Here is a 12,953-nt window from a genome sequence, read left to right as displayed (position 1 = left end):
AAGGAAGGTGAGTAGAAGTGTTTATTTTTTTTATGTGTGCAGTGATGGGGCCATGCACACCAGGATTGGGGAATGAGGAGGTATGCACAACAGGATTGGGGGATGAGGGGTGCCATGCATACCAGGATTGGGAATGAGGAGGCCATGCATACCAGGACTGGGGATGAAGGGGGCCATGCATACCAGGATTGGGGATGAAAGGGCCATGCATACCAGGATTGGGGATGAAAGGGGCCATGCATACCAGGATTGGGGATGAAGGGGGCCATGCATACCAGGATTGGGGATGAAGGGGGCCATGCATACCAGGATTGGGGATGAAGGGGGCCATGCATACCAGGATTGGGGATGAAGGGGGCCATGCATACCAGGATTGGGGATGAAGGGGGCCATGCATACCAGGATTGGGGATGAAGGGGGCCATGCATACCAGGATTGGGGATGAAGGGGGCCATGCATACCAGGATTGGGGATGAAGGGGGCCATGCATACCAGGATTGGGGATGAAGGGGGCCATGCATACCATAATTGGGGATGAAGGGGGCCATGCATACCAGAATTGGGGATGAAGGGGGCCATGCATACCAGGATTGGGGATGAAGGGGGCCATGCATACCAGGATTGGGGATGAAGGGGGCCATGCATACCAGGATTGGGGATGAAGGGGGCCATGCATACCAGGATTGGGGATGAAGGGGGCCATGCATACCAGGATTGGGGATGAAGGGGGCCATGCATACCAGGATTGGGGATGAAGGGGGCCATGCATACCAGGATTGGGGATGAAGGGGGCCATGCATACCAGGATTGGGGATGAAGGGGGCCATGCATACCAGGATTGGGGATGAAGGGGGCCATGCATACCAGGATTGGGGATGAAGGGGGCCATGCATACCAGGATTGGGGATGAAGGGGGCCATGCATACCAGGATTGGGGATGAAGGGGGCCAAACATACCAGGATTGGGGATGAAGGGGGACAATGCATACCAGGATTGGGGATGAAGGGGGACAATGCATACCAGGATTGGGGATGAAGGGGGACAATGCATACCAGGATTGGGGATGAAGGGGGACAATGCATACCAGGATTGGGGATGAAAGGGGACAATGCATACCAGGAATGGGGGTGAGGGAGCAATGCAAACCAGTATTTGGGATGAGGGGGCCATGAATACCAGAATTGGGGATGAGTGGGCAATACTTATCAGGATGGGGAAATTTACCAGTAGCTGCTACATTTCCCACCCCAGGCTTATACTCGAGTTAATAAGTTTTCCCATTTTTTTGTGGTAAAATTAGGTGCCTCGGCTTATATTCGGGTTGGATTATACTTGAGTATATACGGTAATTGTGTAGCTAAACCGAAGGTGAACCTGTTTGGTTAGTGCGCTTTGCCAGAAATGTAGATTCGTCCGTGCAGGAGCAGCAAATACTGAATGGTGCCAAGGAGATCATGAAGTGAAATATAACACAAAGAGTATTTGTTTGCAAAGTGATCGATTACAACTTATTAAATATTACCCTTCAGATTCTCAAATAACATTAAAAACAAACTCCCTATATATCCTGCTGCAGGTAAAATGGATGGTCATCCCCCATACGATAACATCTGATTGCATGGGGACAGGCTATGGGGGAAGTGCGATGTCCAGCTGCCCGATAATATACAATGCTGTCCGCAGCCTGTCCCTCCAGACACCTCGCCTTACATTCCCGAAACCTCCTCACAAGTCCTCCTTCTGGACTCTCCTCTTGTCTGCAAATTATATAACCATGTCTGAGATTTCTCCCAAACTGTCCCCATAATCTGGAACTCACCACCCCTACCGGTCAGACTTCAAAAGCAACATGAAAATCCCATTTCTCCAGAAAAGCTTACAATCTACAGTATCCCTGCTACCACCATGCTGCCATATGCGCAGCTTATACCCTCGTCTACTGTCTCTTTCCCCGTTAGGCTAAGCGCCCACGATGTAGAAAAGCTGCAGAATTTTTCCGCATCTCCCTGGCAGGAAATATGCATGCGGATTTTACATGCGTTTTTCCTGCCAGGTAGAAGCGATTGTCAAGCGTTTTTGCATGCGGGTTATCAAGCGCTTTCCAAACGATTTTAGCATCACTTGGGAAAGTGCTTGACAACTTGGTCACACTATATAAATCCATGCAACCGGCATGGATTTATATGGTGTCACCAAGTTAGAAGTTAAAAAAAAGAATAAGAATGGTAAAAAATAAAGAAAAATAAAAACATTATACTCACCTTCTGATGGCCCCCGGTCTCCCCGGTGTCTCGCGGTGGTCTAAAAGGATCTGCTATGACGTTATTTAATCATGTGACAGGTCACGCAACCGCCAACGTCAGAGGTCGCGTGATCCGTCCCATGACTAAATGACGTCATGGCAGGTCCTTTTAGACCACCGCGAGCTGCCGGGGAGCGAGGACACATCGCTATGGAGACCGGGGCCATCAGAAGGTGAGTATAATGTTTATTTTTATTTTAAATTATTTTTTTTTACAGGTACTATGGTACCCGGTCTGGATGAGAGTCTCCTCTTCTCCAGACCCGGGTACCATCCGCACATTGAATCGCTTAATATCAGCATGTGCCCATGTAGTCATGCGGATATTAAGCGATTCAATGCAAGTCAATGACGGCGAAAACGCTGAGTGTCCGCAAAAATAATGGACATGCTGCGTATTTTTCCGCAATGATAATCCGCAGCGGAAATTTTCGCAGCATGTGCACAGCACATGCGGATTATCATTGGGGACCATGGGGCAAATATTACCAAGCGTTTTTTAACCGGTTTCGCTGTGGAAATTCTCGGCAAAAACCCTTAAACGCATAGTGGGAACGCAGCCTTACAGTGTAATTTGTAATCCCTCAGGGGCAGGGTCCCCTCTCCTCCTTTATGTTACAAAGCTCATTTATTGTAACTATTTTATTAAATGTTCTTCATGCATTTTAACCCCTTTTCAACATGGGATATACTGGTATAACATACAGTGGAATGTAAAAGTGAAAAGTTATTGTGAACAGTTAAGCAAGTTGAATTCATCTCTTAAAGGCCTAAAGTTAAAAATGACACATTTCATTTGAATGTTAGGAAGGAAAAAAATATATATATATTTTCATATTTTACATTTTAAAAATTACAAAAAGGAAAACGGGCCAATGCAAAAGTTTGGGCACCCTGCATGGTTAGTACCTAGTAGCATCCCCTTTTAAAAGTATCACAGCTTGTAAACGCTTTTTGTAGCCAAACAAAAATCTTTCATTTCTTGTTTGAGGGATTTTCATCCATTCTTCCTTGGAAAACTCTTCCAGTTCTGTGAGATTCCTGGGTCGTCTTGCATGCACTGCTATTTTGAGGCCTAGCCACAGATTTTCAATGATCTTCAGATCAGAGGACTGTGAGGGCCATTGTAAAACCTTCAGTTTGCACCTTTTGGGGTAGTCTATTGTGGATTTTGATGTGTGTTTTGGATCATTATACATTTATAGAAGCCATCCTCTTTTCAACTTCCGCTTTTTTACAGATGGTGTTATGTTTGCATCAATAATTTGCTGAAATTTCATTGAATCCATTCTTCCCAGTGCCATTTGCTAAAACAAAACCCCAAAGCATGATTGATCCACTCCCATGAATCTTTTTCTGAAATTCTGTGCCCTTTTTTTCCACACACACTTTTGATCATTGTGGCCAAAGAGTTTTATTTTAACCAAATCGATCCAAAAGGACTTGTTTCTAAAATGCATCAGGCTTGTTAGATGTTCTTTTGCATAATTCTGATGCTGAATTTTATGGTGAGGAAGCAGGAGAGGTTTTCTTCTCATGACTCTTCCATGAAGGCCATATTTGTGCAGGTGTCTCTGAATAGTAGAACAATGTACCACAACGCCAGAGTCTGCTAAATCTTTCTGAAGGTCTTTCGCAGTCAAGCGGGGGCTCTGATTTGCCACTCTCTCTCTCTAGCAATCCTACAAGCAGCTCTCACTGAAATTTAGCTTTGTCTTCCAGACCTTATCTTGACCTCCACTGTTCCTGTTAACTGCCATTTCTTAATTACAATTTAAACTAAGGAAAGGGAAACTTGAAAACGCTTTGCTATCTTCTTGTAGCCTTCTCCTGCTTTGTGGGCCTCCACCATTTCCATTTTCAGAGTGCTAGGCAGCTGCTTAGAAGAATCCATGACTGCTGTTTTTTGGCACATGGTTAGAGGAGGCTGGGTTTTTATAAAGCTGGGAAATTTGCATCACCTGGCCTTTCCTAACGATGATAGTGAACAAACTATAACCCTAACAAGCTAATTAAGGTCTGAAACCTTGGTCAAAGTTATCAGAGCACACAAATCTCCAAGGGTGTCCAAACTTTTGCATTGGCCCATTTAACTTTTTATAATTTTTAACATGAAAAAATGACAATTTGTTTGGCCTAAAATACAAAGTAGATGTGTCATCTTTAACTTTAGGCATTTTAGAGAGCATTTCATCTTGCTTAACTGTTCACAATAACAGTAATTTTGATCAGGGGTGCCCAAACTTTTACATGCCACTGTATGTGCGAGGGGGTGTATGGACAGGGTATACTGAGTGGGCTCAGGAGCTGTGTTATACCGCCAGCACCTGGTTCTAGGAGCGGTCATTTCTTCTTTATACTACAATAGTATAGGAGCATATAGAACTATTTTAAGTTTAAGTCCCATGAGGAGATAAAATAAAGTATAGAACAAAATGAAAAAAAAAAAAGCCTGACTCATTCTCACTTTTCCAGTTCAAAAATAAAGTGAAAAAGAACCATTTGTTAACCAATCTAAGAAATTATAGAATTAACCCATGTAGTAAACATCGTGAAAAATTGCCAGAATTGGCATTTTTTGGGGTTGCTGCACTCCCTCAAAAAAATTGTAGTATACCCCAAAATGGTGTAAAGAAAAAGAAAAAAAAAGGAACAGTTTGCCGCACGAGAAAACAAATCCTTATGCAAGTTCCTCAACAGAACAATTGAAAAAAAACAATTATGGGTCAAGGAAAATTGCATCACAAAGAAAAATAAAACCTCTGAATTTTTTACATCCAATAATAAACTAAACTATACGGGTTTGGTATTGCTGTAATCAGAATGATCGGCTGAATCATCTTCACCAGTCATTTTTATTGCACAATGCATGGTGTAAAAATTATACCCAAGAAAGAATGGTAGAATTGCGTTTTTTTTCACCATCACTTAATTCGGAATTATTTCCCTGTTTTCCACCACATAATATCATAAAATGAATGATGTTTTTCAAAACTAAACTCGTTCCAAAAAAAACAAGCCCTTACATGGCTATGCTGAAAGGAAAGTAAAAAAAAGTGAAGAAAGTAAGGAAAGAAAGAATAAATGGATGAATGAATGAATGAATGAATAAGCAAAAATGAAAAATCTCCAAGTCTTGAAGGGGCTCACTGGGCATTATCCAGTTAGATCAGAACTCATGGCCACTTTATAGATGAAGACAAGCGACACCTTTGACTTCTTGGTGACTAATTTTAGGAGCACCCCCAGGATGCTTCACCAGTGAACAGACGGAATATTAGGCAGAGGACCGTCCTTAGCATGGACACACAGGCGGGAGCGTGCAGTGCGCTCAGCTGATGGCTCACATTATGTAGTTTACCTGGAGCAACGCAATGAACAGGAAAAACGAGTTGGCCGCTCTTCTGAACTGCGAGTAAAGAAATCTTGGCAGAAATGTGAACGGGTTGTATTTTGCAGTGCTGGAAAACAAAGGAGAAAAGAGCAGAATGTCAGCGTCAATGCAGATATTTTCTCTTTCCATTATTTATTATTATTTCACACTGGTTCTCGGCTTAGAGAAACACCGCTGGTAGATTACAGAGCTTGATTTATCAGCCTGTCTGCGAGGAGCTAACCCATGATAATACAGAGACTACGTATATATACAGCACTAGATTAAAATGTACCTCTACTCACGGGGAAAGAAGTCACCCGGGACCAGTTGGACATGGTAAGTATGACACCTACTTCATCACAGATTCTTCTTCCCACCGCACTGACCTATCCATGCAGTATACCAGCTGAGATCAATTCAATAAGAAAGGCCTCATATTCTCACTGAAAGTCAATCAATCCCTACATTTCATAATATAAATTGCATACTTTGCTCAATGTCTCTCTTAGACCTGAGGAGGCCGGCATACTCACTTTGAAATTCCATCTCAGAATGACTGTATAATCTTTATATTGAAATGAATTCAGCTAAAGACAGAGAGCATATAAGTCCACATGTATTCAGTGTACGCCCACCCAGTCTAACCGCTGCAGCTTGCACTGAGCAGTGAGAGAATTCAGCAGCAGGGAGGAGGGACACTGAGGAGAAGCCAAGTCAGTCTGGGTGGGCAGATATTATGTTAAAATAAATTTTTGAAAAGGATTATATAGCCATTTTAACATGGATTTCCAGCGTAAGTACATCAACCTCATCAGGTGTAATTATTTAATAATGTATGCACCTTTTATTGTGAAATTTGGTGACAAATGAAGTACACTTTAAAGGAAATCTTTTGTCATGTTTTTGCTACCTAATCTGAGCGCTCCATGATGTAGGGTCAGAGCTCCTGAATCCAGCGATGTGTCACTTACTGGGCTTCTTGCAGCAGGTTTGATAAAATCCCTGTTTTATCTACTGCAGATCTGCCAGTTCTCTGAACGCTGAGCTCAGTATAACCCCAGCCACACCACTGATTGTCATGTTTCTGTGTACACTGTGCATAGGCAGAAATCTAACAATCAGTGGGTGAGCGGGGTTATACAGAGCTCATGAATATGGAGGACTACCTGGCAGCAGGTTTACCAGTCCTCTAGTGATAATCTCCTACTGATAAAATAGTGATTATATTAAAACTACACTAAGCAAGCAAGTGACACATCACTGGAATCATGGTCTCTGCCCCTACATTATGCAGCTCCCAGATTACATAGCAAAAACCTGGTGACAGATTAACTTTAAATAGATTTCCCAATATTTTGATGTATGCATATCACACATTCTTACATGCACAGTAGTATTATCTGTAACGTAGGAAGCTCTGTGAGTGAACCATCGCGTCCCGCTCACTGAACCTTTCACATGTGGAGTCATACAGAACCTGCCGTACAATACAGGGGCAATGCTGTACAATTCTACTGAACTTGTATAACCTTGTGGAGGAATGTTGTACAGTTTTCCTTGTGAATATAGTTTCTCCTGCAAAAGGAGTCTTTATCTGTGCTGTCATTACACTGCAGGGGCTTATTTTATTATGCTTATATAGCGCTATCCACAGCGCTTTTAAAGACATTATCATCGCTGTCCCCATTGGGGCTCACAATCTAGATTCTGGCTGTGGGGAGACTGAGCATGTGTGTCCACCAGCACCAAGCAGATCAGATGGATTCGCACATTACTATACACTTTGAACAGCAGGTGGCATCTGACATCCAAAGGCTGAAATGTAAAAATATATGTATATTATACTGGATTGTTATCCTTCAGCCACAGCAATAAACAGGTTTATGTTTAACATATTCATTTTTTTTACCAGACGACAGTAAGGAGAACTGAATTGGTATCAATACAAATCTGATAACTTAATGCAATTCAAGAACATTGACAGTGTTTTTATTAATGGCTTTTATAGGGAATCTGTCCTCAGGTTTTGATACCCCCACCAAACTACGTATATGTGCATATAGCTCTTTCGAGGACAAGTCCAGCAATACCCTTACATGGCCAGTCCATTCATCACTGAGTAGTCAGCACTTAAATTGATATGTAAATGAGGCAGGAGGACTATGGTAGATCTGAAGCCTCCGTCACTCCAGCTCTATTTCCTTCTCATGCCTTCTCCTCCTGCTTGACTGATGGCTTCTTTGACTGAAGTCACACAGCATAGAGGCTGTCAGGTGGAGACGACGCCGGGCAGGAAATAGAGCTGGAGTGACAGAGGCTTCAGATCAACCATAGCTCTTCAGCCTCATCTGCATATCAATTGAAACACTGATTTCTCAGTAATGGAGGAATGGGCCAGCCATATAAAGGTATTGCAGGACTCATCTTTGAAAGAGCTATGTGCACATACAAATAATATGGGGAGTAAAATCCTGCTGACAGATTCATTTTAAATAGAGCTTAATTAGAGTTATGTAACCTCCTAACGCTTTCTGTTTTGGTCCCTCATCACTTTCATGGTAATGAAAACCATACTTGAACCTCGCCCGCCTTCTGACAAAGGCATCCCTGTGAAAGCGTAAGTACTAGAGGAGCCCCCCAGCAGATGTACCCAGGTCTTATAGACGGTCTTACAGCGGCTCCTACCTGACACGGTTGTTGCAGAACTTTATGAGCTGAGGCTGGTTGATAAAAATAGTTCTGGATTCTTCTTGATCAGCGAGAGAGGTCTTCTCTGACACGTCGTCTGTCTTTTCATAGCCTAGAGAGAAGGAAAAGTGACATCAACACACAGTGACTACAAGGTGTCCAGGCCGCCTGCATTGTCCCTTTCTCCAGGAAAATTATAATTGCCAAGATGTTCCCATTCACAGAAAAGCATAAACCAGACGGCGTCCAACCATTCCTGCTCTGCTGCTGGCATTTCCCAAGAATCTGTGTTATCCCAGAGCCAAGAGACATTGTGCAGAGAGAATTATATAACATTCCTATGGGAAGCCGCAAATGACGGGGGCTGGATCCCTACAAGAACCACTAGAAGCTTAAAGGGTTATCTAGAAACATGGCCGATTTCTTACAAAAACAGCCCCCCATGTGTATATAGGTAAACCTTAAAGGGGTTGTCCAGGACTTTAACAATAATGGCTTATCCTTAGAATAGACAATGTCTGATCGGTGGGGGATGCGACCCACCAATCAATCAGCTATTCCCCATGTCGGCCAGAACTGCTCATTTACGGCGCTGCACAACACAGCTCCATCAACGGAATAGTGGCCACGGCCAGGTACTGCACATCTGCCCCATTTTGGATTGAATAAGTGATGGATGTGCAGTACCCAGCCGTGGCCACTATACAGTAGACAGAGCTGTGCAGTTTCTGCCCTCACCACCACCAGAAACAGCTGACCTGCGTGTATGGCGAGTGTGGCACCCCCACCGATCAGACACTGATGAACTATCCTAAGGATAAGTCATCAATGTTAAAGTCCCAGACAACCCCTTTAAGGCCATAGTCCCACATGCAAAAAATGATGTTTAGCTGAATTTTTTCCTGCAACGTCCGCACCAATATGCACAATAACAATCTGTACTCTGTTGCATTCCACGGCTTTTTTTTAATGCAGATCTGATATAGCATATTTTGTAAGCCGTTTATCAAGTGCAGAGACGCAGGGATTCTACTCTTAATGCAAAAGGGTTTTATACATGCATATTTTTAGACTAAACATAGAAGCCTGTAGAGAAAAAAAGCAGCAAATAATTCACGGTAAATACAAAGTAGGCATGAGCATCCATGAAATCACATCCACTTTGCTTCAACTGATAAACGCAGAAGATTTTGTGCCGCAAAACGCTGCCTTTACCCTACAAGTTAATCACCTAATAAATTTCATAGGCTTTACAAAACTAGCCGAAATAAGCCCATGTTCACACAGGTCAGTTTAGTAATCGTTCTGCATTATCAGCTCCAGGCGGCCATCCTTATGCGCAGCCAGTCAGGGAGGTGCCTGGTTATTGGGCATTTACTCTTTGATTAAAGGGGTTGTACAGTACTTTTTTTTTTAAGTTGCCCAATGTATTCAGCATTTGGGTATAAGCATCTCTGTAAATGCCTTGTATTGCAGATAATGCCTGTGAGTGGCGCTATCACTGGCCGCTCACAGGCATCACATGACCCCCGGCTGCAGTCGGCGCTGACATCCGCTGACATCACGACAAGTTCACGCTGTAGCCGAGGGTCCCTCTTCCACGTTCCACCGGTGGCTGCTGGGTTGTGGGCGAGGTTACCCCATGCGTCACACCCGGCATCCACCGCGCGCTCTCCCTCTCCCCATTCATTGGGAAAGCACGCAGTGGATGCTGGGTGTGAAAAGGGGGAAAACCCCGCCCAAAACCCAGCATCCACCGCAGGGACCCCAGCGCTGAGTCACGTGATGCCTGTGAGCGGCCACCGATAGCGCCGCTCACAGGCATTATCAGCAACACAAGGTATTTACTAAAAGAAAGTACCGGACAACCTCTTTAAAGATGTGAACACAATCCAGGAAGGTCACCATTAAGCGTGGTGTAGTAGGCTGCGTTTGTTTGCCTTCTTGTGCTTTCCTTCACAGGCATACGCTTATGTTTGCTTTTTAACCTTGTTCATTTGGATTGTTTAGTTATGCAAATAGACGCTCAGGCCTCGCTGACAGCATCCCACGCCATGCGCTGTCCAAACAGAGCACCAAGCCAGGTCCTCTCCTCCACAGCCGTCCCCTCACCTGCTGCCACACAGATAGCAAGTACAACAGGCACTGGACTCAAAGGGACGCCACAGAAAGTCACTATACACCATGTACAAGGAATCGGGAGTGTATCAGGGCTGGGCAATTCCTCGATCTGTCACCAGGCTTCACAATAAAAGTAGCATGCCTTTTGTAAATACAGTAGATCCCTTCGACCTGATGAGACTGGTGTACTAATTTTGAAAACCCATGTCAAAATGGCTACATAGTCCCCTCTGAAAATTTACAGTTAATTTCCACCCACCTAACCCAACTGACAGCTCCTCAGTGTCCTTCCTCCTTGCCACTGCTGAGATCTCACTCTGCTCAGTACAAGTTGCAGCTGGGTGGTAGGAGACTGAATACACTTGGACTCATGAGGTTTCTCATTCTTGGGCTAAATGCAGACATAAATGACACATGGTCCGTGTATGGCCTGTGATGTATGGACTGGATGAGGGTCTCCTAACCTAAACTCAGCAGCATCATATATGCCTATGCCTAGTACCTTACCAATAGGGGTTGAAGGAAGGATTGCCCGTGAATTGAGAAAAGGATCATGCGTGCCCAAGACTCTTTATTGCACATAAGGAGCAAATGCTAGCCAATCTGGTCTGACACCACTATTAGTGACCGGACTAGTGACTGAGATCAGACTACTAAAGCACAAATTCTGTTAATGTTGCCTATGATAGAAACAAGTCAGAAAACTCAGTGCATTGCACTTGCTGTATAAGGGGCTGTATCCTCATAGGTCACTGCCAAGGGCTTCTAGAAGTAACATTTGACCATCAGAACTGGACCTTGGGGCAATGGAGGGTGAACTGATGAATCCAGTTTTCTTTTACATTATGTGGTCGGTCAGATACTAATTGGTCGCTTACTGGGAAAGAGACCACAGTAGTATGGAAGCCCAGAAGAGATGCTAATGGTCCGGACAGAGTTCTGCAGGCCAATCCCAGGTCCTGGCATTGGTGTGAATGTTATGTTGAGGTGGATAGCTACCTAAGCATTGTGCGGTCCAAGTACAATGATAGCAATATTCCCTAATAGCAGTGGCCTTTACAGCAGTGTGATGCTGCCTGCCACACGGCAAAATTGTACAGGAATAGATTGAGGAACATGACAAGCCTCAAGGCCATAAACTGGCCTTCAAATTCCCCAGATCTCAACCCTACTGCTGGCAAATAAGTATGATCCATGGAGGCCACAGGACGTAAATGATCTGCTACTAATGTGTTGGTGCCAGATACCACAGGGACACCCACACAGGACTAATGGCGTCCATATGTTGAAGGGTCAGGACTGCTTTAGTGAAACGAGGGAGACGTTCACAAGATTAGACAGGTGGCTTTAAAGAAGCACCCTTAATATATTGCAATCATATTATATAGCGCTGTTTACTTACAATTGCTACTTTTGCCTTCCTATTCAATTATTCTGTTTTCCATTAGGTCTATGACATCAGGTGATAAATAAAAACTGACTAGGTGAATCCTTCTGAGCTCCATGTAGAAACAGAAAGTCTCTTTTCCCTGTACCAGTCATCACTGCAGAAGTCCCTGCCAGGGAGAGGAGCAGAGCAGCCAGTCTGACTCCCTGTTTTTACATAGAGCAAAGATAAGAATTAGTGGGGTAGAAAGGCAAAATGAGCAATTGTAATTAGACAGTGGTATATAATATGATGAGTGCAATATATCAAAAGGACAAAACTTTTATGGGAGTGTTTCTTTAATATTATGGCTACGTGCTGTATTTTACCATATCAGACCATGAAATATCAGTGCTATAGAGAAGCAGATGGCGTCTAATCTCTGGTGCTCTGTACAGGTTGTGAGCAAATAGGAGAGCCCATTTGATAATATTTCTGGATTGTTTCCTATCCTGCTCTCCAATTACCTTTTTCCACGCTGTATAGTTTCCTTCCAAGTTTCCATTGATCCACGCCTAGTCTAAATTCCCATCTGTGGTTATTTTATTAACCTTGCCTGGAAATAAAAGAGTGTCCTTATGTGCGTAATAATACTATGGATACATATTCATGGCAGTCCGTGCTGCAGATGTTATCAGTAGATGGATACGAATGGATGATAAAAGGTAAATATACAAAAGGCCTTTATTAATGGTCGTCTATGGTAGGGATGATTGACAGATCACTCTTCACTGGAGAAACAGCAGATGTTGTTTCTTGGAGAAATTACAACTATCAGCACTGCAAAGCAGCTGTACCCGGATATACAACATCCAGGGGACGCAGTGCCATGCAGCGAGAGCAGATCTCCACTAACTGCAGAAACAATAAGCAGCTGCACAGAACACAGCCCCCACCCCCTGCCCATCACAGCCCCCGCCCCCTGCCCATCACAGCCCCCGCCCCCTGCCCATCACAGCCCCCGCCCCCTGTCCATCACAGCCCCCGCCCCCTGTCCATCACAGCCCCAGCCCCCTGTCCATCACAGCCCCAGCCCCCT

General features: G+C 44.1%; 1 protein-coding gene across 5 annotated transcripts in view; it reads right to left on the bottom strand.

Annotated features, from left to right (window-relative positions):
* Positions 1-12,953, bottom strand: part of ATP8A1 (ATPase phospholipid transporting 8A1) — a 250,232-nt gene that overhangs the window by 203,702 nt on the left and 33,577 nt on the right. For all 5 annotated transcript variants that reach the window (XM_073645564.1, XM_073645562.1, XM_073645563.1 and 2 more), the window contains exons 3-4: positions 8,365-8,479; positions 5,665-5,764 (exon numbers count right to left, since the gene is read on the bottom strand). In XM_073645564.1, the coding sequence (XP_073501665.1) occupies positions 5,665-5,764; positions 8,365-8,479 (215 nt within the window). The remainder of the gene's footprint in view (positions 1-5,664; positions 5,765-8,364; positions 8,480-12,953) is intronic.

Source organism: Phyllobates terribilis, unplaced genomic scaffold (assembly GCF_046119375.1).
Source record: "Phyllobates terribilis strain yellow unplaced genomic scaffold, ASM4611937v1 Scaffold_1__5_contigs__length_1240528914, whole genome shotgun sequence".
Lineage (NCBI taxonomy): Eukaryota > Metazoa > Chordata > Amphibia > Anura > Dendrobatidae > Phyllobates > Phyllobates terribilis.
This window is presented reverse-complemented; position numbering and strand designations above follow the sequence as displayed.